The 25,344-nt window shown below is 39.2% G+C and overlaps 3 protein-coding genes and 1 long non-coding RNA gene across 4 annotated transcripts; 3 read left to right on the forward strand and 1 right to left on the reverse strand.

Annotated features, from left to right (window-relative positions):
- The first annotated feature begins 266 nt into the window (after window positions 1-266).
- Window positions 267-5,096, forward strand: LOC104448044 (TRAF-type zinc finger domain-containing protein 1). Its single transcript, XM_010061818.3, has 6 exons — window positions 267-422; window positions 590-665; window positions 1,829-1,964; window positions 3,081-3,218; window positions 3,308-3,429; window positions 4,631-5,096. The coding sequence occupies exons 2-6, from the start codon at window positions 622-624 to the stop codon at window positions 4,785-4,787; spliced, it is 597 nt and encodes a 198-aa protein (XP_010060120.1). The 5' UTR covers window positions 267-422; window positions 590-621; the 3' UTR covers window positions 4,788-5,096.
- Window positions 5,097-7,096: 2,000 nt separating this feature from the next.
- Window positions 7,097-13,712, forward strand: LOC104448043 (probable rhamnogalacturonate lyase B). The gene is made up of 16 exons (XM_010061815.3): window positions 7,097-7,338; window positions 7,963-8,075; window positions 8,284-8,405; window positions 8,766-8,816; window positions 9,241-9,360; window positions 9,439-9,558; window positions 9,719-9,860; window positions 9,970-10,140; window positions 10,261-10,416; window positions 10,518-10,624; window positions 10,875-10,965; window positions 11,967-12,108; window positions 12,187-12,343; window positions 12,460-12,576; window positions 12,991-13,117; window positions 13,190-13,712. The coding sequence occupies exons 1-16, from the start codon at window positions 7,278-7,280 to the stop codon at window positions 13,418-13,420; spliced, it is 2,028 nt and encodes a 675-aa protein (XP_010060117.2). The 5' UTR covers window positions 7,097-7,277; the 3' UTR covers window positions 13,421-13,712.
- Window positions 13,713-13,862: 150 nt separating this feature from the next.
- LOC104448042 (rhamnogalacturonate lyase) lies at window positions 13,863-19,233 on the forward strand. Its single transcript, XM_010061814.3, has 15 exons — window positions 13,863-14,408; window positions 14,510-14,631; window positions 14,823-14,876; window positions 15,079-15,198; window positions 15,311-15,430; window positions 15,555-15,696; window positions 16,062-16,232; window positions 16,573-16,728; window positions 16,830-16,936; window positions 17,248-17,338; window positions 17,560-17,701; window positions 17,789-17,945; window positions 18,210-18,326; window positions 18,471-18,597; window positions 18,717-19,233. The coding sequence occupies exons 1-15, from the start codon at window positions 14,343-14,345 to the stop codon at window positions 18,990-18,992; spliced, it is 1,968 nt and encodes a 655-aa protein (XP_010060116.2). The 5' UTR covers window positions 13,863-14,342; the 3' UTR covers window positions 18,993-19,233.
- On the reverse strand, window positions 18,012-18,846 carry LOC120294834. The gene is made up of 2 exons (XR_005552173.1): window positions 18,706-18,846; window positions 18,012-18,603 (listed from the first exon to the last, which is right to left on the reverse strand). It is a non-coding gene; the product is annotated as an uncharacterized LOC120294834 (long non-coding RNA).
- Window positions 19,234-25,344: the final 6,111 nt, after the last annotated feature.

Raw genomic sequence — 25,344 nt, forward strand, 5'->3', positions numbered from 1 at the left:
AATGAAGTCGATTTTTCGCCTCTTATATAAATGAAATCAAAATTTTAACTTCTTGACTAGATAAAATTACCTTTTAATTTGTAAAAAAAAAAGAAATCTATTGAAAAACAAGATTGACATGCCTAACATTTTTTAGATTAGGATATCCCTATGCGAAAGTCATGTATATGACATACACCTCCGTTTACTGCTCAGCAGTAGTTGAGTTTTGACGGAGGGAGGAGAGCGTGGCGCGTCTCCCAGGAAGGCGCGTGGAGCCGGGAGCCGGCATCGAGCTCTCTCGTTTGGTGAACAAAAGGGCGATCATCATCAATTTCTCTCTCTTCTCTCTCTCTCTTCTCCCTCCCTCTCGCTCTCTCTCTCTTTCGCAGAATTTAAGATACGGCATCTCCGGAGCCAAACGTATTCTCCGAAGATCGAAGGTTGCCTGTTGTCCCCCTTGTCGTTTCGGGTCGAATTCCTTGTTGGGTCGGGGCTGGATTGATCGGGGATCGTTCGATCGCCCCGAATTTTCTATTTTTCGGCTGCATTTCGTGATTTCTCGATTAAAGTTTCGTTTTTTACGAGTCCCTTTTTCCATGTGCATCAGCGGGCGGATTGGTCGGATTCTCCCGTGTCGCCATGGCAGTCGTAGCTGATGACACCACCAGGATATGCAGCCACTGGTATCGTTTTCTCTGTCTACGGCTCAGTTGTCTGTTTAATCTGGAAGGTTGACCGGTGGATTTCGATTCATGGGTCCGGATTGATTGTTTTATTTGGGTCGAATTTAGTTTTGCTCAGCGTTTTTAAGTGGTTCTATGATCTTTCATCAGCTTTATGATGGTGTAATTTGACTGGGTGAGCTAAATTTAGATGTTTGTGGTGACAATTAGAAATTTGCGGAGGGTTTTGGTGTTTTGATCTTGCTGTCGGTGATGTATGGGATGATGGTATTAGCTCTGAATTGCTGAACTAGTTCTCGTATTGTGATTATGTCTCAATTGAGTAGCCGCAAATTAATCCTAGACGGTGCAGTGGTGTTTAATTTTCTGTGCTCCGGTGTGTTCATGGTTGACACGTCGACTTTAAAAAATGGTGGTGGTAGGATAGGCGAAAATGCACGTCGTGTATTTATATGAATTATCGTTCCATGATGTCCAGTGCTAAGCTGATTCCAAGTATAAGGCCTTGTTGCTAAACAGCATGTGTGTGTTTCTTTGATGCTTAGGGGAGGGTAAAGTCTAATTTGAACACACAGAATAAATTCTGGAAATTACTCTAGGGTCATTCCCTCTAGCACTGCCCTGGTTCGCCCTGATCCTCTATGTCAAAATTTTCAGAACTGTAGTAGTTACCTAGTTTAAGGTGTGTTATTTGAGTCACGTGGTTTTGCATTGTCGGAATATGTGCAGGTTATGTTATCAATGCCTAGCACATTAGGGCTAGGAAAGCCAACTGAGATATTAAGTATTTTTCAATTATGTTAGTGGATCAGCTACCAATTGATGAAGTGATGATATAGTTGTCGTCACCATTTTTATAATTGAAACTATATGAACACCATGGAACAGCTAGTGTTTTGCTGAACATGTATGCTGCAAATGTTGTTAAATCTTCTTGAACTGGGGCCGTTTTCTATATGTTTTACGGTGGAGGCTTGCTTCGGTTTTACAGGGCTTGAGGCCTTACCATTTTTTATGCCTACCTGTCTACAATGGCTAATGGTTCATTTCCCATAGAATTCACTCATGCTCTGTGATTCTTATGGCTTGACCCAGCATGACATGCTCTATTTTTCTGGTTTAACACTTGAGGTTAGCTGACCTGTGCGCCACTTTCCATGCAGCGAAAGATCTATCCCATCCTCGAACATCGATTTACACTATGCCCATTGCTCTCGGAATCTTGAAAAATGTAAAGTTTGTGGGGACATGGTCCCTAAGAGACACGCTGAGGAACATTTCTTGAACACCCATGCTCCGGTATGTAAATTCTTGATTGGAACAGTTCCATTTGGCATGCCCTTTTTCTTTTATCTATACTGTAAATGGATAAGTTTGAAGTTCCATCTTTGTGCACCTTCAGAGCATGGTTGGTCTCTATTGTGCTGGATATTAATCCATGATTAGACTATTTGTTTTTTATATTCATGCTTTTTTGTGTGGGGGATGTTGCTGAATTGGAATTTTCAAGGTTTTAGGGATGCAGTGTCAGGATGTAGTTTGAGCATTGCTGTCTTCTACCTGTTATTCTTATGTTTGCCGACAGAGCATGATGCTATTGTGATATGCTTATAAACTGACTTGAGGGAAATGGCCTTTGTAACTTGGATAATTAATAATAGCTTGACTTGAGCCGTGACTACCAGCTGATGTACCTTGCTTACAATGGTCAGACTGGGCCACAATGTTAGCCATGACTTTATTTTTCCTGAACGATATGTGTCAGATATGTATGACATGTTTGCAATCAAGTCAATTTTTTTGTGGTCATGCTAAGCATTCCTTGATCTGGATGTCCTCTTGCCTTTTCTTCTTTTTGGGACAAATCTATTTTTCTGCTACTCTGAGAAGAAGAAAGGGGAGGGACCACTCTGGTAATTGTTAAGTTGTTATGTATATGTTGCACTCCTGACCTGACCTGATTGCTCAAACATTTTATATCCTAACAGTAACAGAACCCTGTTACTACGAATGATATCTATTTTAATCCTTGAAGGGGCTTTAACTTTCTAGACCAAAAATAATTATTTATTGGGTTCATTGCTTGATAATTCCTTGTTTAATTGTATTGTTTGTCAATAAAAGTGAACCAGGATTTTGCCAGCAACTTTGTAGATGCCATTTTAACACTTCTTCCGTACCTTCAACTAATTTCATGATCTAAATTGATTCTATGGGTTTAGATGGTAGAATAACTTACTGCATCAATATCTATTTAAGGTTACATTTGGCAGTTTGGTGTACTATTAATCCTCAGTAAAACAGAAAATATTCTTTACAAAATAGATTGAAAAAGCAGACCAATTTTTATGCTTGAGGTTTCTGAGCTTAGCTCTGATGTTTCCTGAACTTTTTCATGGTCATGTGCTGGAGCAGGTTTCTTGTTCGCTGTGCAGTGAGATGATGGAACGCGATATTTTAGCTGTTCATACAGGAGAAAACTGCCCACAAAGGATCGTCACTTGTGAATTCTGCGAGTTTCCGTTGCCCGCAATTGATTTGGCTGAGCATCAGGTAGTTTTTCTGTGTTTCTGAAGAAATAATACTGAGGGCTGCTATCAAACAATCCTGTATGTCATGTCCATGTTACTTCATGATTGTAGGAAGTATGTGGAAGCAGAACAGAACTTTGTCATCTTTGCAACAGATACATTAGATTGCGAGAAAGATACAACCACGACCGTCACTGTGAGGGTGTTCCAGATCATAGTGCAGGACCTTCCAGGTGAAAAACTTTATCTTATCTCTGGATACTTAGCAAGCAGAATCTTAGTCCCCTCTTCTCTGCTAAAGCTTTGAATTTCAAATTTGTCCACAATTATAGTAATCTCTGTTGCTTATTTTGTTTCACTTCTTTATGGCTCTTGGAAAGGTTTGTGAATTCAATTTAATAGGCTGATTAGCTGTACCTTCTTCTCCTTGTTGTCTGTTTTTAGAAGTCAGGGTTTTGTAATTATGCTTGCTTTCAATGTTTCCCGGACCCAGCCCCATTAGTTTCTCCTTGCGGCTTTGCTCTTGACTCATCAAGCAAGGGCATGGAAGGAGTTCATATAGATTTGCTTTCAGATACTTTACTTTCTTGACATTATTCATAAAGACTTAAGTAGACCTTCTGTTCTCCTTTTGGCTGGCATGGTTGTATTCCTGTTAGTTTTCTCTGATGCACTGATTACATATTTTATCATTGGTAGAATTTCACTATTTGTCACTTTATTTTAGTGAATTTTGCGATCGGGTCACTGATTATTATATCAATCTAGTTTCATCGATTTTGGGTGATTGATGCACTTTAATTAGTACCAATTAATCTTTTGGTGAGGCACTGATGTGGTGGCTACATGGCAATAAAATGGCGTCCAGAATATTGGCTACAAGTCTACTGCTCTAGCATTTTGCGGGAAAATTGATGTGATTCTGGTTAAGATGCATTAGTTGCAAAGAAATGAAATTCAAGGCCTCATTTGGTTCACTTTGGCATTGGATTATTCAAGGAATGTAAATCCTATTATCCATATTTTTCATGTTTTCAAGATTCATTTTGTAGATAAAGCATCGACACTGGACAGTTTTAGTAATAGGATTCACAAATACATGCCTTGGGTGATAAAATACCAAAGTGAACCAAAAGGATGCCTATTTATTTGAGCTGGAAAATAAAGTTCGGAAACCATGAATTAGCTGCAGTTGATGTGGAATAACAGCGGGTGGAACTACACTTGATCATTTGTTATGATTTTTAAGATTCTTCTACTTTGATAAAATTCTCCACTACAGTGATGGTGATTGACCCCAGCGCTTGGTGTGTGTATAAATGGTCTCTGTGTCATTTTGTGCCTTAAATTCATGCAACTTTCCAGACCTTAGGATAAATGCCATAAAAAATTTCATGTCTGACAAATATGACAAATTTTGTGTATCTTTTTCAGTAACATCAGACCACCTCAAGGAGAGCATCCTCCACGAGGGCGATCCAATGAGTTCTCTCCAAGGCGCATCTTATTCACCATCGCAATCACGGGTATCGCTGTCCTATTGGGTTCGCTATTCTACCAGAAAAAGATGGAGAACAATCAGGTGCATTGAGTTGGACCGTGCCTGACACGCATTCGATCGATGTAAAACGGCTATCAAGTTCTTCATTTATAGAGGCTGGGGATCGTCTGAAAACCATACTATTGTAACGATAATTAGGTACATATTGCCTGTGACGAGACGCTCAATAGATGCGGCTTTTTCTTAGTTTTCTCACAAACTTACCTTGATCAACGTGGCTGTGAACTTTTTGCCCTGTACTCATGTTGTATTCTTAGCAGTGGTTTAGCCAGACTTACATTAATTGTATGCCGAGCTTCATCCAGAAACTCTAATTCATGTTCATGGATTACAGCTCTACCTTAATTTTGGATTACAAGGTGGATTTTTACTCCATCTACTATCAAAACTTTTGATAAAAGAAGGTTATAGATTTTATCAGTCAAAAGAAAAGCTACAAATCGCTATGACATCAGTAGTAAACCTGATTTCTTGATAATTCTGTTGTGGTTTTATCAGCAAATTTTCTTGTCACTACAGTAAATCTTCTTTTGCATTAAGCATGATAATAAAAACTATTAGTTTGCAGTTGTCCTATATTGTAATATTCATTTTTATAAGTGGACTTGAGTTTAAATATACTTGGCACGTTAAAGGCTTTGTGAATTGTCTATGGTAAAATTTTCTAACATAAGAAGGAAAAAGAAAAAGAATCTGTATAATGCTATAGTTATATTGAATCGAAGGAAATGAAAACTTGGACACGACATTACACACGTTATCAGTTTTACCTTATTTACTATCTTAATCATATTCTTCAAGTATGATGAGCTATTTTATTCTTTTCATGGCTATTTCTAATTTTGCATTGGTATAAAAATGAAGTTAAAAAGGCTAGCAAAACTAATATTAGAAAGTGAGCAAAGTGTGAGGTCGAGAGAAATAAATAAAAGATTTCTCAAACTTCCACCCATTTTGACACTCAGAAATAAAAAGAAAAGAAAGAATACATTACTTTTAAAAAGTACAAAAGTAAAAGAAAAACAGTTGCACTGTGTGGTACATAAAACAATTTATTCACCTTGCACTTATTCTTCAAAAGCTGAAAAAGCAAGCAAAATTCACTCAAAGAACTACTTCGCCCGTTTTTCTTTTACACTCCAATTACTTAGATATAGATAGAACTAGTGTCAGGCACACGTGTAGTTGGGTGAATGTGTGACAGGAAGAAAATGGGTAATTATATAAGGAAATGGCTGAAGTGAGATCAGGAAATTTTAACTATGTTCTTTCTTGTCTTTGGATTATTTAATGCAAGGTAATTCTGATAAATGATATGAGAACAAAATTAATTACTTTAATTGGATGGCCGATGAAATACTAGATATTGTCTTCTTCTTTTTTATCACTATAAGAACTCTTTTCTAGGAAGCAAATATTTAAATGGACATTTTTCTATTCTGAAAGTGATAATTTATTCAGAATTCAGCAAAAGAAAATGAGAGAAGATGGAGTTGGTTGTTGCACTGTCGCCAAGCGCACTTTTAGGTGAAATATCGATAGATGACTTCTTTCTTGTATTGCAATATTAACAAATCTGAATTTTTAAAAATGAGATATGTGCTTTGGCTTATATTGAATGAACTGCATTGAGGCATGCGCAATACGCCTGCATGATTATTAATTGGTCATGCACGAAGAGAAAGAAATAATCTTTTCAAAAAGAAACTGAATAATTATTTAGCTGATTGAATATATAGAGAAGTTATTAATCATGTGTGAATTGGGTGTTCACCTTATAAGAAGTAAATGCTGTCTAGTTTTAATTTTTGTTTTGATATATTTTGATTCAGCGATTATAAAAGTGGGATAAACAGTACTTTGGACTTAAATAATCGATTGATATAAAAAGAATAAATTATGGAAATACATATTAATTTTAAGTTTTAGGAGAAATTTGAGTATTACAAATATTCCTGAATTAAATTTCTTAAATAGACTTTGTGAAAGTGTTAAATGAGTACAAATTTCAACGCACTGCAATAATTTGAGAATTGGATATTTTGACATTAATTATACTTAATTACTACCCTAATTTTTTTAGCCAATTTTATTTTAATTCTTAACTCGCTTTTAAAGTTTTATTCTTATCTTTTTGCAATGTATGAAAGTCGAAACTCACACCTAAAACTAATCATTCTTATCCTACTTCTCCTAATAACGTGGGATTCAAACCTCCTCGTCTCCATCTTCCCACGTGGGAAGAGTGGCTCCTAATTAACATGTTCTTTGTTAAAATATAATTGCAACGTAGAGAGACATGGAGCCATGAACTTTAAGCCCAACCAAATAAGAATGGAAACCAAACCGACAAATTTTGTTTCGCATCTCGTTTTAACACCATCACCACCAACCCCACCCAAAGAATGAATTCGCCAACAGCGACTTGCTGGACAATTTATCATGTGATGATCAGTGATGGGAACTCAAGAGAGAGTCTGACTGGCCGCTTGATTCGTTCCTCTACCCCGATCGAGACTGATGGGTCTGTGCAGTTCCACGAGGTTGAAGGATCAAGTCTCTGATCCTCAGAGGCTGCAAGGTGAATTCCTCTCTCTTAACTGCCCCCCACGTGGGACGTTGTCCTCTTCCTCCTCTTTGCAAATTACCGTGATCTGGGAGCCTGAGGAAATGATCTAGCTGTTCTGTCGAAGTTCGTGGGAATCTTACGGTCGGATATTGAACTGGGTCGTTTGTTAATTTCGTCCTGCGTTTGAAGATGTTGATGACGAGCGAGGACATGGGCAGTTTTTGCACGCTTTGCACTTTCACAAGAGAGATTGCTAGGTCTCTAAACGGGTCACAGGCTCGGTTTTAGTGTAACGTGTACCAGTTACGTGCAAATTACAGCAATAGTCATGCTTTCTCAATGATTCCGTTTGTCTACATTGAAAAAGATCAGTCTCGTGCTTACATACGTTTAAAAATTCGATCTTTATTACTGACAATCTACGGAAGTTCGCGGTGATATGCACGTTTTTCAGATTTTTCTTAATCTTTGAGTTGGCTAATGATGCCTATATAGACCCTGTACTTGGACTTAAGAGGAGATATAAAAGGACTTGAGAATTATTGTAAGGATTTCGTGGACTGACTAGGCTTGCCCAGCATATTGTTCTAATCGGTAAGACAGGAAATTTAGTGCATAGTGTTGTTACATTTTCAGGAGTTCCAGGACATAATCGAGAATCTCATGCTGGTCAACATATTCATGGAAATTTTGCAGGACAAGAAGCCATGTCAACTCCGGGAGTTCATCTGCACATCCGACATAATCAAGTATGAATTTTCAAGAGAGTATCAGCTTTCCCCCTTTTTCTTCTTTTTTTGTTGCTTTTTTTTTTTTTTTTTTTGTGCTGGGGAGGGGGGGTGGTTGGAGAAATCATTTAGGAAATCAAACAAGGTATCCTGCTTGATAACAATGACCTGGTATATGTTGTGTAAGATTTATTTTCGCATTCTTACATTTACTTCACTCGCTTCGCAGGTGATCATGGACAATGGCATAGTGCAGGTCACATTATCGAAACCAGATGGAATAGTCATTGGAGTACGGTATAATGGTGTTGACAATTTACTGGAAATCTGTAACCAAGAATCTAACAGAGGGTAAGTGTGATTTGACCCCTTCCGTTTCTTTCTTACTTCATTTGTATTCATTTGGAAAAGGAATGGTTTTTTTAGTTAACATGCAGAATTGCATGCAACACAATAAATTGTCCACGTGACCTGGCATTTTGAGACATGGCATGTTTTACAGTGCTTGGGGAAAAAGGTTGTACGATGCAGATATTTGGCTTCTGAATTAGGATGCATTGTCCTGCTGTGTTTCTCTGAGTTTCATCGATACTGAGATAATCCATGCTTTTCTGTTTTACTGTTTGATGCAGCAACTATCACAAGCTTGTCCATCTTTTCTCTTTCTTATTTAGGTTATTTCTTTTCTTGTATTTCCACTGGGCATTTCAGGTACTGGGACCTGGTTTGGAATGCGCCGGGAAGCAAGGGAATATTTGATGTGTATGCCTGCTGCTCTCTTTCTCTGATCCCTTCGTTTCTCCTTTCTCAGAGCTAAGCAGAATGTCATTTTCTTGGCTAAACAACATGGTTATGCATATGATACTTTTCATGGGAATAACACTGTTCAGACATTAATCCACGTCCTTTTATTGTGTATGGATATTTCTGCATGAACGAAATATCTGAAAATCTACTTCTAGATATGACAGATTTTCTGTTTTTGGTGTTTTATGGTATATTATTGACCCTTGACAGCATAAGTCCATTAATATGTTTTTCCAACAAAGTTGCGTTGTGAATACCAAAACTCTCATTTGAGAAATTGACATTTGGTTGGAAACTGTTATGGCAGAAGAAGTCTCTCAAAAGGTAATAATTAATCAATCTATGCCTATACTTGAAACACGAATTATTTACCTGGCAGGATTAAAGGGACATGTTTCAATGTAATAGTGGAGAACGAGGAGCAGGTTGAACTTTCATTTGTGAGAACCTGGGATTTCTCTCTTGAGGGAAAGTATGTTCCCTTAAACATAGATAAAAGGTTCGTACTCAAGCCAGACTCACCTTATCTTGATCCAATTGTTAAGCAGATTAACAGCTTGATGCTTTTCATTCATAGGTTCATAATGCTTCGTGGATCCTCAGGCTTTTACTCTTACGCCATTTACGACCATTTGGCAGATTGGCCTCCCTTTGAAATTGGCGAAACAAGGATCACTTTCAAGCTCAGAAAAGACAAGTAAATGGATCTATCAGATTCGTGATTAGCTCTGCTGAACAATGATCTTTATGTACCATTCTGGATGAAAATGATGAAGTAGAGGCAGAGCTCTAAATTTTAGCACTCTTGAATTCGGGAAAAACTTAACTGCAACTGTTTTTTACCCCCAATTAAACAGATTTCATTACATGGCCATAGCAGATGATAGGCAAAGGAAAATGCCACTACCTGATGACCGGTTACCGGGAAGATGCCAAACTCTTGCATATCCTGAAGCTGTCCTACTTGTTAATCCTGTGGATCCAGAGCTTAGAGGAGAGGTACTTATCCAAGCCATGTAGACGCACTTTTGGCATTGAGTTACTCCCGTGCTATACTGAAGTTTTGTATGCGGTCAGTGGATTCAAGTTATGAACTTTTCTGTGGAAGGTGGATGACAAATACCAGTACTCATGCAATAACAAGGATATCCAAGTCCATGGTTGGATTAGCAGTGATCCAGCTATCGGTTTCTGGCAAATTACTCCCAGCGATGAGTTCCGATCTGGTGGACCGCTTAAACAAAGCCTAACTTCCCACGTTGGCCCAACAACTCTTGCTGTAAGTGATACCTTAGAGAAAGGATATAGTTCTAAAGTTTTTCAAGATGTGACTGAAAATACACCTTGACAATTCTCTCTCTCTCTCTCTCTCTCTCTCTCAATTGAATGGTGTCACCAGATTTTTCTCAGTGCCCATTATGCGGGAAAGGATCTGGTGCCAAAGTTTGGACCTGGTGAACCATGGAAAAAAGTTTTCGGTCCTGTTTTCATCTATCTTAATTCTGCATCAGCTAGAGATGATCCACGCTTTCTGTGGGAAGATGCTAAGATTCAGGTTTGTATGGAAATGAGAAAAATACCTTAAACTCTCAAACTAAGCGGGGTGGTTAATTCTCATCAGATAAAGTAACATGAATGCATCCTCAATTCTATCAGATGATGAATGAAGTTGAAAGGTGGCCCTACAATTTCCCAGCTTCTGAAGATTTCCCCAAATCACACCAAAGGGGTAATGTCAGGGGCAGGCTGTTAGTCCAGGACAGGTACAGATCTAAGGCACATATTGCTGTTTCGTCATAATATCTATTAATCTATGTAATGAATTTGGAAGTTCTTCTTTTGATGAAATTGTTAATCTAGGGATGCTATGGTGGATCCTGTAATTTAACTTATTACAACACAATGATGGATTTGGACTAATTTGAAATAGTGGAACATGGTTATCTGTATATCTTGAGTGCATGAACTCTAGTATGAGCATTATAGTGAGATATTTGTAACATTGACACTTAGGTATGTTAGCAATGACTACATTTCGGCAAAAAGAGCTTATGTTGGGTTGGCTCCACCAGGAGATGCTGGATCCTGGCAAAGAGAATGCAAGGTAACCTCAATGAACTTTTTTGGTCAATGGCAGACGTGTTGATGTTTATCTTTTTGCTTCTAGTTTCTTTACTCTTCATATTAGATCACCTTCTGTGCTCACAATGAACCTGCATCCAGCATTGCCTTTTAAAATCTCCTGTATGATAGCCTGCTCATGTCCAGACAAAAGCCTCAGCATGAGTCAGAGTTCTTGTTAGTTTGCGTGATCAAAATCATCCTTAGAACTTTATTATTCTTTCAATGTTTTAATTGAGTTTTATAGAATCCTTTAGTCTTTGTATAATCTAGAGGAATCAAATGATGAGACTACTTAACTTTCCCCTGAAAAGTACATATATAGAAAAGCGAGCAACATGTACATGAGGGACACATTTTACAGTCATGGAAATTGTTGTGGATCTATTCATTCTAGTCATATCATAGAAGGGGGAAATATCAAATCATACATTAATAAAATTCTATCTTCCCTACGATTACATGATAATTCACATAGTGCTATTCTGAAGAGACAGCGTGCTGGAAATGTCAACAGTCTCATGATCTTTGTACAGCATATCCCTCATGATGTATTAGCTCTTGTACTTTGATTACTTTGTCAAAGATCAGGCAAGTGAATTTTTATTTGAAGTTCATATTAGACATGCTATATGAACTTCATGATGTAGGTTTTTATCATCTCAGCATGCTATAAAATTTTGGAGACTGAAGCGTGTACAAGTCTAAGTTATAGTGATGAAATGAACTTTACTTGTGCCAGAATAAGTAAGGCTATGGAGAAAAAGTGGAAGTGCAGTGTTTTCAAGGCTATAGCAGCAAATGTTCTATTTCCAATCATTGTTTGCCTCATATTTTTCACCCTGAATGTTTGTCAAGTATAATAATTTCCCAAATGACTTCAGCATATTTCCAAAGATCCTTGGATGACTCCTAAAAGTTGTTTGACATAAGGTCATGCATGGATGCAGCCTTATGGAATTGTAACCTTACCATGCTTGTCAGGGCTATCAATTTTGGACGCAAGCTGATAACGACGGGTACTTCTCCATCAATAACGTAAGAAGTGGTGACTATAACCTGTATGCATGGGTCCCCGGTTTCATTGGAGATTATCGGCACGACAATATCATCACTATTTCATCAGGTTTTGAACCAGCGTTCAGTTATTTATTTGCTAGGGTGTTCAGTATGAGAATTATATGATAGAAAGCTATTAATTCAGGCTTGGACCATGATATGGGTGATCTGGTATATGAGCCTCCTAGAGAGGGGGCCACTTTGTGGGAAATAGGTATTCCTGATCGCTCAGCTGCAGAATTTTATGTTCCTGATCCCGATGCATCATACATCAACAGACTTTATGTGCACCATCCTGATAGGTCAGCTCTCGGATCTCTTATGATTTTGATTCTCGCAAAAGATGGGTTTTATGGTTTATAAAACTGTGGGACTTCGCAATGGCCCATAGGCCTAAGCAATTTCACAATGTTGCCAGGTTTAGGCAGTATGGATTATGGAGCAGATATGGAGAATTGTATCCCGAGAAGGATTTGGTCTATACAATTGGTGTTAGTGACCATACTAAAGATTGGTTTTTTGCTCAAGTCCCCAGGTGCTATTCCACCGAACTTCAATCCTTTTTAGCAGTCTTTGCATCTCTTATATCCATCTCGAGTGAAGAAAAAGATAGTGCGGTCAAGCTAATTGGCCAAAAGAGGCTCAAAAATGAAGAAACGTGCTTAATCGGTGCCTAGCATCCTGGTTTTTAAGATTGTTGCAAGACGATGGAAAAGCAAGATCAATGAGACTGACTCATCAGTCTTCATTAGAAATGATTTTAATTTAAGAAGCTAAAAACTGCTGAGAACAACACAACCCTCTAGGTTCTTGCTTTGTGCTTGCATATTTCATTGATTCTGTCATTTTCCAACAAGCGTCTCTTCATCTTAAACCTGGACTCATGGTAATCCAATTAAGGGTGTCCATCCAGATCATTTTGTTAAAGATTGGCATGCCTTTTCATCAGGAGGAAACAGGATGGTTCTCATGAAGGAACTACATGGCAGATCAAGTTCAATCTAAGCTACGTTGAGCGGAGCAAATCACACAAGCTGCGAATTGCAATTGCATCGGCTACGCTAGCAGAATTGCAGGTATGGACAGGTATGTCTGCTTTCACTATTACTAGAAAATTCACTGAGAAACAAATGTGAATCTTTTTGAAGGTTCGAGTTAATGATCCGAAGGCAAGACGCCCTCTTTTTACGAGCGGACTTATAGGAAGGGACAACTCAATTGCCAGGCACGGGATTCAAGGGCTCTACTGGCTCTTCAATGTGAATGTACCTGGGACTCTGCTAAACGAGGGGGAAAATACCATATTCTTGACTCAACCTAGATGTGACAGCCCTTTCCAAGGGCTCATGTATGACTACTTGCGTCTCGAAGGACCCTAATCTCACCCTCTGGGTTGAAGTAGAGTTGGACTCGGCTCTGTTTACAGTAGTTTCTTTGGCAAAAGATGATATTTGGGAAGAAAGAGTCGTCCACTTGACTTAGAATCGAATGTATCTGTATATACAGGAAAATCTGCGCCCTCTTTGTGTACGACTGGTGCATTTTGCGCTTTCTCGAGCAATATTCATGTGCTCAGTCGATTTGGCAAAGAAAAGGCTAGTATGTATCTCTTGAACTTGAGGGCCATCACGGGGCCTTTCTGAAGGGAATGTCTATTATATGCTTGATTAACCAGTGAATGTTATCGGCATTCAGAATGCTGTTCATATACCATGGTTGGGGACACGATTCAACATATGACCTCCTTTCTCTAATTCGCTCCGGGTCAAAGAACCCTTCTTTTCCCTCTGTCATCTCCTGTGATTTGGATATTGCAGCCAAGTCTGCCTCGGAAAGGTGCTTGCATCTAGTTGGGTGGAGACATTTTGAAGGTGCTTGTCGCTCAATCACAAATTCATCCCAACTCAATAAGATCAGCGAAAGTGACATAGCCCGCACGAGATCGAGCAACATGGCATACCTTAATTTACTTATCGTCAGTCATTTGTGCATCTCTGTTTATTTACTGTTCAGGTCGATGCATCTTGAAGTAAATTGCTTTTTTTATTCATTATTATTTCTTGGCGACTCTTGCACGCTTGTGTACCTCCTACACCAAAGCTGATGGTGGCGACCAAGTAAAGAGAGATTGGATCAGCCCACTAAGTGACATTCAGAAAGTGCACATGAATGCATAATCTGCAGTCTAAGTAAAGTCAAGTCCCCAGCAATCCCCACCATTGTGGCGGTCCACTTAGCTTATTCTAGAGCTGGCCATATATATATATAGAGAGAGAGATAGCAATTGCACCCTGCAATTGCATGTGTTTGGAAGACGAATTCAAGATGACATCCTCGGCAGTGCAATTGCATATTCAAGATCGCCATGTAGTATTCTATCGTTGTCGTTTGTTTCATTTTCCTCCATTTCCTTTGGCTTTAGAAAACAGAAACTCTGATGTCCGTTTGCTGAAACTTGAATGTGGCAGGTGGTGATGGACAATGGCATCGTCCAGGTGACTCTGTCAAAGCCCGAGGGCATTGTGACTGGCATTCGATATAATGGCATTGACAATCTACTTGAAGTTCTCAACGATGAGTCCAACAGAGGGTAAAGCTTTATATCTGTAGATGTATATTTACAGATTTCCAAAATAATAATGTTATGCACATGTATCTAGTACCTCCAGCAATCTTTTCTGCATACATATCATTCAATAAAATGATCCTCAATGTATATAAATACCTTTTCTGTAATAGCTTGATTGACTGAATCTTTTGAAGTTCTCCTTGATTTTGCAGATATTGGGATCTTGTATGGAATGCACCAGGAAGTTCCACAGGGATATTTGACGTGTAAGTGATCGTGACCCATTCCCCAACGACTCAATTCCCGATATATGAAGCTTCAGCAATTCGAGATTTGTATTTTTCATCGATCACATTAGTCACTTCTCGCTTGTCCAGCACATACATTCTTTGATTGCAAATTGTCATAGATAATAATAAGTTTGAATTTTTTCAGCCATATATTCAAGAACTGAGATTTCAAATGCAGGATTAAAGGAACAAGTTTTAGTGTGGTAGTACAAAGTGACGACCAGGTGGAGCTCTCGTTCACAAGAACTTATGATCCCTCCCTTGAAGGCAAGCTGGTTCCCCTCAACATTGATAAAAGGTCACACACATGAATCGCAACCCTATACGTTATCGTTCATCTGTGTTCATGTTGATTGATATTCACATATTCTAAACGTGATTTGAAAGAGTTCTATGGCGACGCATTTTAGGTTTATAATGCTGCGTGGTAGCTCGGGCTTCTACTCTTACGCCATCTACGAGCACTTGAAGGACTGGCCAGGCTTCAGCCTTGGCGAAACGAGGATCGCTTTCAAGCTTAGGAAAGACAAGTAATCAAGCGAACAAGGCACATATGCATTACAATTTTCTGACTTGCAACATTTCTTCCACAATCTAAGAAAATGTCTGTCGATATCGACCATGTTGTTTTTTTGCATGGGAGGGGAATTGTAGGTTCCATTACATGGCAATGGCTGACAATAGGCAAAGGAACCTGCCCCTTCCGGACGACCGTACGCCACCACGAGGCCAACCTCTCGCTTACCCTGAAGCCGTCTTGCTCGTCGATCCGATCGAACCTGAGCTCAAAGGGGAGGCATGTTAACTAGCTCTTATATTGATAATCTATTAGGTTTTTGTCGAGTTCTTACCCTTTTGCCCTAATTGATCAACAGAAACTACATATTTAAATATGGAGAACATGTTGTGTTTAAACCGATATGCCTTTTCTGGTGGTACAATCTCCGTCTGAAAGATAGACTACAGCTAGTTCTATAATATATTCAAAAACATCAAGTGAATCATATTTCATTATAAGAGGACGCAAATTCCTGTATTTTTTTTTTTTACTATAATTGATTTTGTCTATCACATCGGCTCATGTGGCTGGATTAAAATACTTCCTTTTTCTCTTTGGCCAAAAAAGTAATGGACCATCCTTGTGCACAACTAATGGAATAGGTGGACGACAAATACCAATATTCATGCGACAACAAAGACAGCAAGGTGCACGGTTGGATCTGCAGCGATCCGCCGGTGGGATTCTGGCTAATTACTCCCAGCAATGAGTTCCGAACCGGCGGGCCCGTCAAGCAGAACCTCACCTCTCACGTCGGCCCCACCACCCTAGCGGTATGCTGCATCAGCCCATGACCTAATTAACATTATCGTGCATACTTGTTTTATGAATGGTTCGACGGACCAAATCGACACCGGCGCACAAAAATGTGAGAGAATACGTCGTATTCGGTGGCGTACCTAGTGCCAATCCATCTTCTTTCTTAATGATCGTCTTTCCTTTCTCTTAATGAGTAGAGCAGCGAGTCTTTTGCTTGATGGTATTTACTCAGTAACTCTTACTCATTCATCTGGCATCCCTTGCTGGTGATTTTTCAAACTTTTTTCATCTGATATCCTGAGAACCATATCTTAGGTATTGACAGTATGATGGAGAGATTTATGTGAACTATAGGTGTTTCTGAGCGCCCATTACACGGGAGATGATCTAGTGCCGAAGTTCCAGGCTGGAGAGGAGTGGAAGAAAGTGTTCGGCCCTGTGTTTCTCTACTTCAACTCTGTCTCTGATCCTGTTGATCCTCTTTTTCTCTGGGAGGGTGCTAAATCACAGGTTTCTCTCCTTCCTTTCCCCTTGAACTCCTGGATATCTAACTACATACTGATGTTTGCAACATGCACGTTGGAATTTTGTTCTTGCTCTTTCTTTCTCAGATGATGGTGGAAGTAGAGAGTTGGCCTTACAGTTTTTTGGCTTCAGAAGATTTTCCCCCCTCAGACCAACGAGGCAATGTCCGTGGCAGATTATTAGTCTCTGACCGGTACGTATGCTGAACCATATCATGTAATATTTCTCCTCTTAATTATCTTCCTGATCAAAGAAAAACTGCTAGCTTTCTCTGTCGAACCATTGCAAATTCGCCTGATAGAATCATTGCTTGTGCTGAAACAATTTTCGGATTCATAAGTGAGAGAGAGCATAGAACTTTGTGACTTCCATTTCATTTGAGGGTCAGACTACCGAAAGAAAAAGCAGAAAGAGAATCAGGTTCAGGCATCATTTGGGATTGCTCCAGCATTATCGCATGATATTTACTATCTGCTCATGAGGGGAAAATGGATGCCTCCATAGGTACGTCAGTGACGACTATGTATCCGCAAACGGTGCCTACGTCGGGTTAGCTCCACCGGGCGATGTTGGGTCGTGGCAACGCGAATGCAAGGTCTGTCTTAGGCTTTGCTTCTTTCACTAATTATTCAGATTGCTCTTCTGAACTAAAGACATTACCTATGATTAGTGACTATAACATTTACATTAAGACCAACCCTCAAAAGGACAGATTGTTTCTCTAGCTGTATGCTTTGATCTCAGCTCTAGTAGATTGTTTCTATTGGCTTCAAAAGCACAGTTTTAACAGGAGTCAATTTGTGGTCTTGAATCTAGCTCTACCAATTCTGGACTACAGCGGACGAGGACGGGTATTTCTCCATCAACAATGCACGGCCCGGTGACTACAATCTCTACGCATGGGTCCCTCGATGCATCGGCGATTACAAGTATGGCGTTCCAATCTCCATAATGCCAGGTGCCTCCTTCACTTTCCAATTCCTCTTGAACTTTTGTAACCAAACTTTGGTTTGTCAGATGTGATTTGCCATCCATGTATGTGCAGGCAGCAACATGGATGTGGGCGATCTCATATACAAGCCCCCAAGAGACGGGCCAACGATGTGGGAAATCGGCATCCCTGACCGCTCTGCAGCGGAATTCTACGTGCCTGATCCCAACCCCAACTACATCAACAAGCTCTATGTCAACCATCCTGACAGGTCAGATTTACATTCATCAGCAAATATGAACTAGGATATCACTTCTGTTAGACATTACTCTTGAGCTTTGTAAATGAACTGTGAATGCTAATTAACCCAATGAGATTGGATCCATGCACAAATCATTTACTTCACACGGCGAGCTTTTTCTCCGGTTTCTGCATGATTTGTGCATGGCTTTCTCGATAAATCAGGCGAATGCCTGATAAGATGACAGAGGTTTCGATTAAATTATGACATGATTTAAAGTAATTTCACTAACAGGTTCAGGCAATATGGACTCTGGGAAAGATATGCCGAGTTGTATCCCGACGGAGATTTGGTTTACACTGTCGGCACTAGCGACTACTCCAAGGATTGGTTCTTTGCTCAGGTTACTAGGTAACACATCCTCTTCCAATAAAATTGGTGCATTTACCAGACTCCTAGAGCTTATTAAGAACATCATGTTGCACTTTCAAAACAATTCTGCAGCCTGCACATTCTCAATCAATTTTTCAAGATTCTGTTTTTTCCTTTTTCCAGGAAGAAGGATGATAAAACCTATCTGGGCACCACATGGCAGATCAAGTTCGCCCTTGCGAACGTGGACAAAAATGGCGTTTACAAGCTCCGGATAGCGCTCGCATCTGCCACACTCTCCGAGTTACAGGTACATCTGCACAAACTCACCATCATCAATAAGAAAGAACAGGAAAAGAGGATGAATACTTTCCATTACAAACGTTAATTCAAGAAGAAATAACTAATGCGACCGCACTGTCTCGACAGGTCCGGGTAAATAACCCGAAGTCGAACCCGGTGTTCTCGACCGGATTGATCGGGAGGGACAACTCGATAGCGAGGCACGGGATCCACGGGCTCTACTGGCTGTACAGTGTGGACATCAAGGGGACTTTGCTTAGCGAAGGCGACAACATCGTCTTCCTCACGCAACCGCGGAGCAGCAGCCCGTTCCAGGGGATCATGTACGACTACATCCGTCTCGAATCTCCTCCGTCGTCACCTTCGACTTCAGCAGCAGCAGCATCATCTTCGGGACATTAGTGCAGTTGATGTTCGGCCATGTCCTGTGCATGGAAAAATAAGTAAAAAGTTTAGGGTCGTTTTAGCGACTTGATATCCACGTTGGTCCGTACTGATAGATTTCAGATTAGAAGCAAGCGATGGGGTGAAAAAAAGTTGCACATTTGGGTCCTTGAAGCTATGTACTTTTATCGATCTAGTCCTTGAACTTGGGATTTGCCCGATATCGAGTCCTGAACTTTAATTATTTTTCAGCGAGGTCCATCTAATCTTCCTCCGGATTGCGACAAAGTGAAGCTGACGTGGCGATTAACGCTATGCCAGGAGATTGATGTGATGTTAAGGGAGTTGGACGTGTTACGGAAATATTTTCAAGAAAATGATAAATTCTATCACATGAAGTAATTAATTAATGAAAAAACGATAATAATTTATGTTTATATATTTTCATGAATGAATAAAATATATTTCATACCATCATTTTTGTAAATAATACAAATGGTTATATTTAGTAAAGTATTTTCCAAATTATTTATTTTCACGAAATAAATACGCCTAAAATTAGGAAATCATATGTTTTGCATAAGAAATGAGGAAAAACAAGAACACTAAAAAGTGGATAAGCAATTAGGCTTTCATCGACCACTGGATAAATAAAAGGATGGGCTCTTGATCAAAACTATAACTAATGGCGACTAGGCGACATCAATGGTACTAAATTACAGCTGGATAGAGTATGACTAGCTGGTCAAAGAGAATTGCTCAGGAGAGTCAACATTAAAATTTCCGAATCAAATTCGCTGAGGATTTCCAACCTGTCCTTCGTTCTTTCGAAGTCTTCAAGGTGGCTCGCCAGCGCTTTTGAGACAACGACGTTCAACCTGCCGGACAGGTGCTTCACTTTTTTTTTTTCTTTTTTAATGTATATATCTCTTTCGATAATTATGTAAATCGAGTTGCAAAAACCAAGAAGAATTAGAATTTCAGGAGACAATATTTAAAAAAGAAAAAAAAAAAGAGGAGGCTGGCTCAATGGAAGCAGGCATTTCATATGCTCTTTCCATCAATTTTCGCATTAATTAATAAGCATAAAAATAGCCACGTTGGGCAATTCTTTTTTTCCATCAATAATTGCGAAAAGTACAGAACGTGTCTGATTATCTTTGCTAACCACCATTGATGAGTCGGCCGTGTCGGCAAAAAGGTTAGGATGCGACCGAACGAGAATCCTTCGTTGCATTAAGCCACTTGTGGTTAATGTAGTCGTAATTGTTTGACATGTTTTCCACATTTTCAGACGGAGGGTTCACAATCCATGCTCCTTTTTTCAGGATCGTGTCCAATTTGAACTCCTGCATCCCCACTCTCGTTTAGAGTTAGGTATTGCAAATCTTCCTTGCAAGGTACTCCAATGGTCGGTTTCTCATAGCAACAACAAAGGAAATTTTATGCTTCATCTCCCTTGCAAGTAGAGGCAAAGGCCTTGAACTTGGCTGCTAGACTAGCAAGGCATGAGAAATGGTAGCCGATTTTCCGTCGGTGATTGAAGCTAACGAACGCTAAGCATAACTTATATCTTGTGTGAAATCTTAGGTCACAAAGACAAATTATTTATATATTAATTTCTTAACTCATATTTGATCATCTTGATTATTATATGAATTAATTATGTTCAGTAAATTGATCATAAATTGATTTATAATGATAAAACTCAAAATAATACAAGTGTTGCATAAATTTATAATTTATTAAGATCCAATCCACCTCTATAACTTTCTCTTCGTTTTCTTACTTTTTCACCTCAGCTTTAATATGAATTTTCTTGGATTTGATTAAACATGACGGTGTTTTTGCAACATAAGTTTACACTATCGAGTGCGAGAGGAGTTATGAGATTCATATTACATATTGCAGAGAAATGGATCGGGTCAAATTTGTTAAAGAAGCTGACTTGAAGAAGACTGTATCTGTGGCAATGCATGTGAAACGAAGAAACATTTGAAGAGAGAGTCTGCTCATCACACGTGTTTGCAGAGCTGGAAGACTTAAAACAAAAGTAAATACACGTGTCATAATTCATTAGAGCAGTTAAGTCTGTTTTATGTAAAACCGAAGTTGTTAAACCGGTGTTGAGTCGGTTGATTTGTTTCTTCACATCTTCCTTGTATATAAAACTATAGAGGAGAGAATAGATTGAAAGTGTGGAGAAAAGCGAAGCTCTCAGTTGAATGTATGAGTTTGGTTCTCATTGATTGAAGAATAAAAGAAATCCTCCCTCTTCATCTTGTGTTCTCTGTTCTCTGTTCTTTGTTTTCTCCGTTCTTCGTTTCTTCACATGGTATTAGAGCTTTCCTGAGAGCTCCGGATTTCTCTGCTATGTTGTTCGAAATCCTGTAAAGTTCGTGTGATCCAGAAGATAGTAAGAAGATCAAGAACAGAATCTGGTTTCTGTTTGAAGAGTAGTCGAGAAATCGTATTTTCAAGAGTTTAAAATACGGAATGGCGGCAAGGATACGAAGTATCCATTTCCAATTCATGTCAATATAGCAAACTTTGTTACAATAAAACTAGCTGAAGATAATTTTCTGCTTTGGCAAGCGCAATTTCATAGGTTCTGCGCGGTCGGGATCTTTTGGATTCATCAATGGCGAAACACCACCACCAGCTCAAATGATGCAGATTGAGATTGAAGGAAGTGAAACAGAAGTGGTGAATCCTGATCATACAGATTGGATGAAGACCGATCAGCTAATTTCATCTTGGATAAGTGGAGCAAAGATGTCGAGAACATCTTAAGCTTGATCATTGGGCTAGAGACATCATATGAGGTATGGCGACTCTTCTTCATCGGTTTACACGTCGGTAGCAAAAGAATTCGAACTTAGGGGAAAATTGCAAGCATGTCAGAAAAGAGATAGATCGTTGAATGTGTATCTTCGAGAGTTTAAGTCTATTTGTGATCAACTTAATGCCATTGGGAAACCTGTTGATGAGATAACCAAGATGTTTGGTGTTCTCGAGGGATTAGGTTCGAATATGAAAGCTTCGAACAACAATGTATTGCTTAAAACCTCAACCGGATTATGATGAGGTTATATCTCGGCTCGAAAGGTTTGAAACCGGGCTACGGACATATTACGTGAATCAATATAATCCTAATCTAGCCTACTATGGCCAAAGAAAGTCGGCTGGAATTGTGCAAAACTCTAACTTCAGAAATCAAAGAGGAAATAGTCGAGGTGGATATGGTTATGGCAGGGGACGTGCAGTGAATATTAGAAATCATGGTAATGACTATGTTGAAACAGGAAGAAATCAACACTACAGGATGAATAACCCGAATCTAAATCAAGAAGATCAGGTTAACAAGTTGTCACACAACTGGTCTAACTATGGACAAGGGTTCGAGACCATATGTAAATTCTTCCCAAAAGTATCAAGCCACTAAGTCTTATCCACTACAAAGTGTAGCATCTGGTCAGAATATGCAGAATGTGAAAATAGCAAGTAATAGTCCATTAGAATGCCAAATCTGTAAAAGGCCAGGTCATACAGCACTTCGATGCTGGTATCGCTTTGATAATTCATATCAAGCGGATGAAATACCAACTGCACTAGCAGCAATGCATATTGAAGACTCACATGGCACTGAATGGTATCTAGATACAGGAGCCTCAGCTCATATCATCAAGCACTCTGGTATGCTTCAATACTGTTCTTTATATAATGGTACTGATACTGTTATGATAGGAGACGGTTCCTGTTTATCAATCTCCTGTGTTGGTGATGGCTTATTGCATACTACAACTAGCTCATTACCACTAAATGATGTTTTGCTAGTACCAGAAATAAAGAAAAACCTACTGTCTGTTTCAAAGTTAATAGATGATTATCCCTGTGCTTTTATTTTTGACAAACATGGGGTATATCTGAAGGACAACTGCAACAATACAACAAAGAGGCTAGGAAGCAAAGTCAAGGGACTATATCAAGTTGATCCTAAAGTCAAAGAAGTTTTCTTCACTCAAATTCAAAAAGAAGTAGGAGAAGACTTATGGCATCGAGAGGCGCACATACCGGTTTAAGAACAATGAAGTATCTCTTGAGTCGGCACCTAATTCAATGTAATTCAAGAACTCAAGGCCTATGTAGTAGTTGCCAGATTGCTAAGAGTTCAGCCTTACCCTTTCCTATGTCAGACTATACATCTAATACTCCTCTAGAAAAGATACATTGTGATGTTTGGGGACCCTCACCAGTTCAATCCTTTCAAAAATTTCGATATTATGTCATTTTGTGGATGATTTCTCTCGATACGTTGGTCTGTATCCAATGAAAGCAGTCGAATTCTATGACATCTTTATCCTTTCAAAAGCAAGTCGAGAATCGGTTTGATCATAAGATAAAAATCTTTCGGTGTGATGGAGGAGGTGAGTTCACCAGCAACAAAGTTCAAAATTATCTACAACAATGTGGAATTAAACAACACATTTCCTGTCCCTATACACGAACGAATGGTCTATTCGAAAGAAAACATCGACATGTGGTGGAGCTAGGACTAGCAATGCTGTATCATGCCAAAGTACCCTTAAAATTCTGGGTAGATGCTTTCATTACAGCAAATTACATCATTAATCTGCTTCCCGCTTCAAAGCTCCATATGGATTCACCCTACGAAAATTGTATCAACAAAAACCAAGCTATACACATTTAAGGGTCTTTGGATGTGCTTGTTATCCCCTGTCTCGAGACCATATGCACAGCATAAGCTTGATCCAAGGTCTCTTATATGTATTTTTTTGGGATATAGTGAAAAACATAAAGGATATCGATGTCTTCTACCTACTAATGGACATATCTATGTAAGTCGTCATGTGGTGTTTGATGAATCAGTTTTTCCCTTCACCAGTCAACTACCAACTGAGTATCATCAAGGTACAAACAGTGGATAAATGGAGTAACATTTCTAGACTCTATAACTACAGGTCAAGTTCAGTCTATGTCCAATGAACAGATGGGGTATTTGCAAGATACTGGATTAATACAGAACTCTCACATTCATGCATCACAAATGCATACTGAGGAACCAATAGGTTCTATGCCAACATTGCCAGAGGTTGATACTGATCAAGTACAAAGTAGTTCTTCAGAAAATATACACTCTACTGAATTACTACAAGTGCATACTGAGGAACAAGTGTCTTCTATGCCAACATTGACAGAGGTTAATACTGATCAACCACAAAGCAGTTCTTCAGACAATACACAAGGTATTATGTCTATTCATCCTATGCAAACCAGATTAAAATCTGGAATAGTCAAACCTAATCCTAAATATGCATGCTTGGCCGAGTATAAAGTTCCTCTCGAACCAAAAAGTCAAATGCACCTTTGCGACGAGAGGATGGTATCAAGCAATGCAAGATGAAATGGATGCCTTATACACAAACCAGACATGGGAATTAGTACCTCAAACCGATCACATGAATGTTATCGGTGCAAGTGGGTGTTTAAGACTAAACTTACTCGCAGATGGTAAGCTTGATAGACTTAAAGCAAGATTAGTAGCTAAGGGTTTCATCAAGAAGAAGGTATTGATTTTACGAGACCTTCAGCCCCTTTGTCATTAAACATGCTACTATTCGAATTATTCTTTCCGTGGCGGTGACAAAGCATTGGCCAATCCATCACTTGATGTTAAGAATGCCTTCTGCATGGCACTTTAAATGAAACAGTGTATATGCGGCGGCCACCGGTTTTATTCACCCTCGAAGCCTCATCATGTATGTCTGCTTAAGAAATCCTTGTATGGTCTTCGTCAAGCACCTCGAGCATGGTTTGATAAATTCGGTATCTTTCTTCTTGAAAATGGGTTTTCTTGCGGCACCACGGATCCTTCATTATTTGTTTTTCACCATGGCTCGGACACCATCTTGTTATTGCTCTATGTAGATGATATTGTGCTCCTTTGGAAGTTCACCTCACTTACTTTCCAACTTAATTCATCTACTAAGCCTTCAATTTCATATGAAGGATCTTGGTCTTCTTTGCATTATTTTTTGGGAATTGAGGTTAAACAAACCACACAAGATTTATTTCTTTCTCAGACCAAATATGCTCTTGATTTACTTACTTGAGCTAATATGAAAGATTGCAGACCTGTTTCTACTCCTCTTTCATTACGACCTGCAGCCATCATAACTGATGATATCCTATTGCAGCATCCCCTTGAGTATCGAAGTCTTGTGGGTGGACTTCAGTATCTCACTATAACTCGTCCAGATATTGCTTATGCCACTAATCTTCTCTTTGTCAAAAGATGCAAAAAGCAGCCTACATTAGGTGATTTTCACAAGCTCAAAAGAGTTCTTCG

The sequence above is a fragment of the Eucalyptus grandis genome, chromosome 6, assembly GCF_016545825.1.
Source record: "Eucalyptus grandis isolate ANBG69807.140 chromosome 6, ASM1654582v1, whole genome shotgun sequence".
Lineage (NCBI taxonomy): Eukaryota > Viridiplantae > Streptophyta > Magnoliopsida > Myrtales > Myrtaceae > Eucalyptus > Eucalyptus grandis.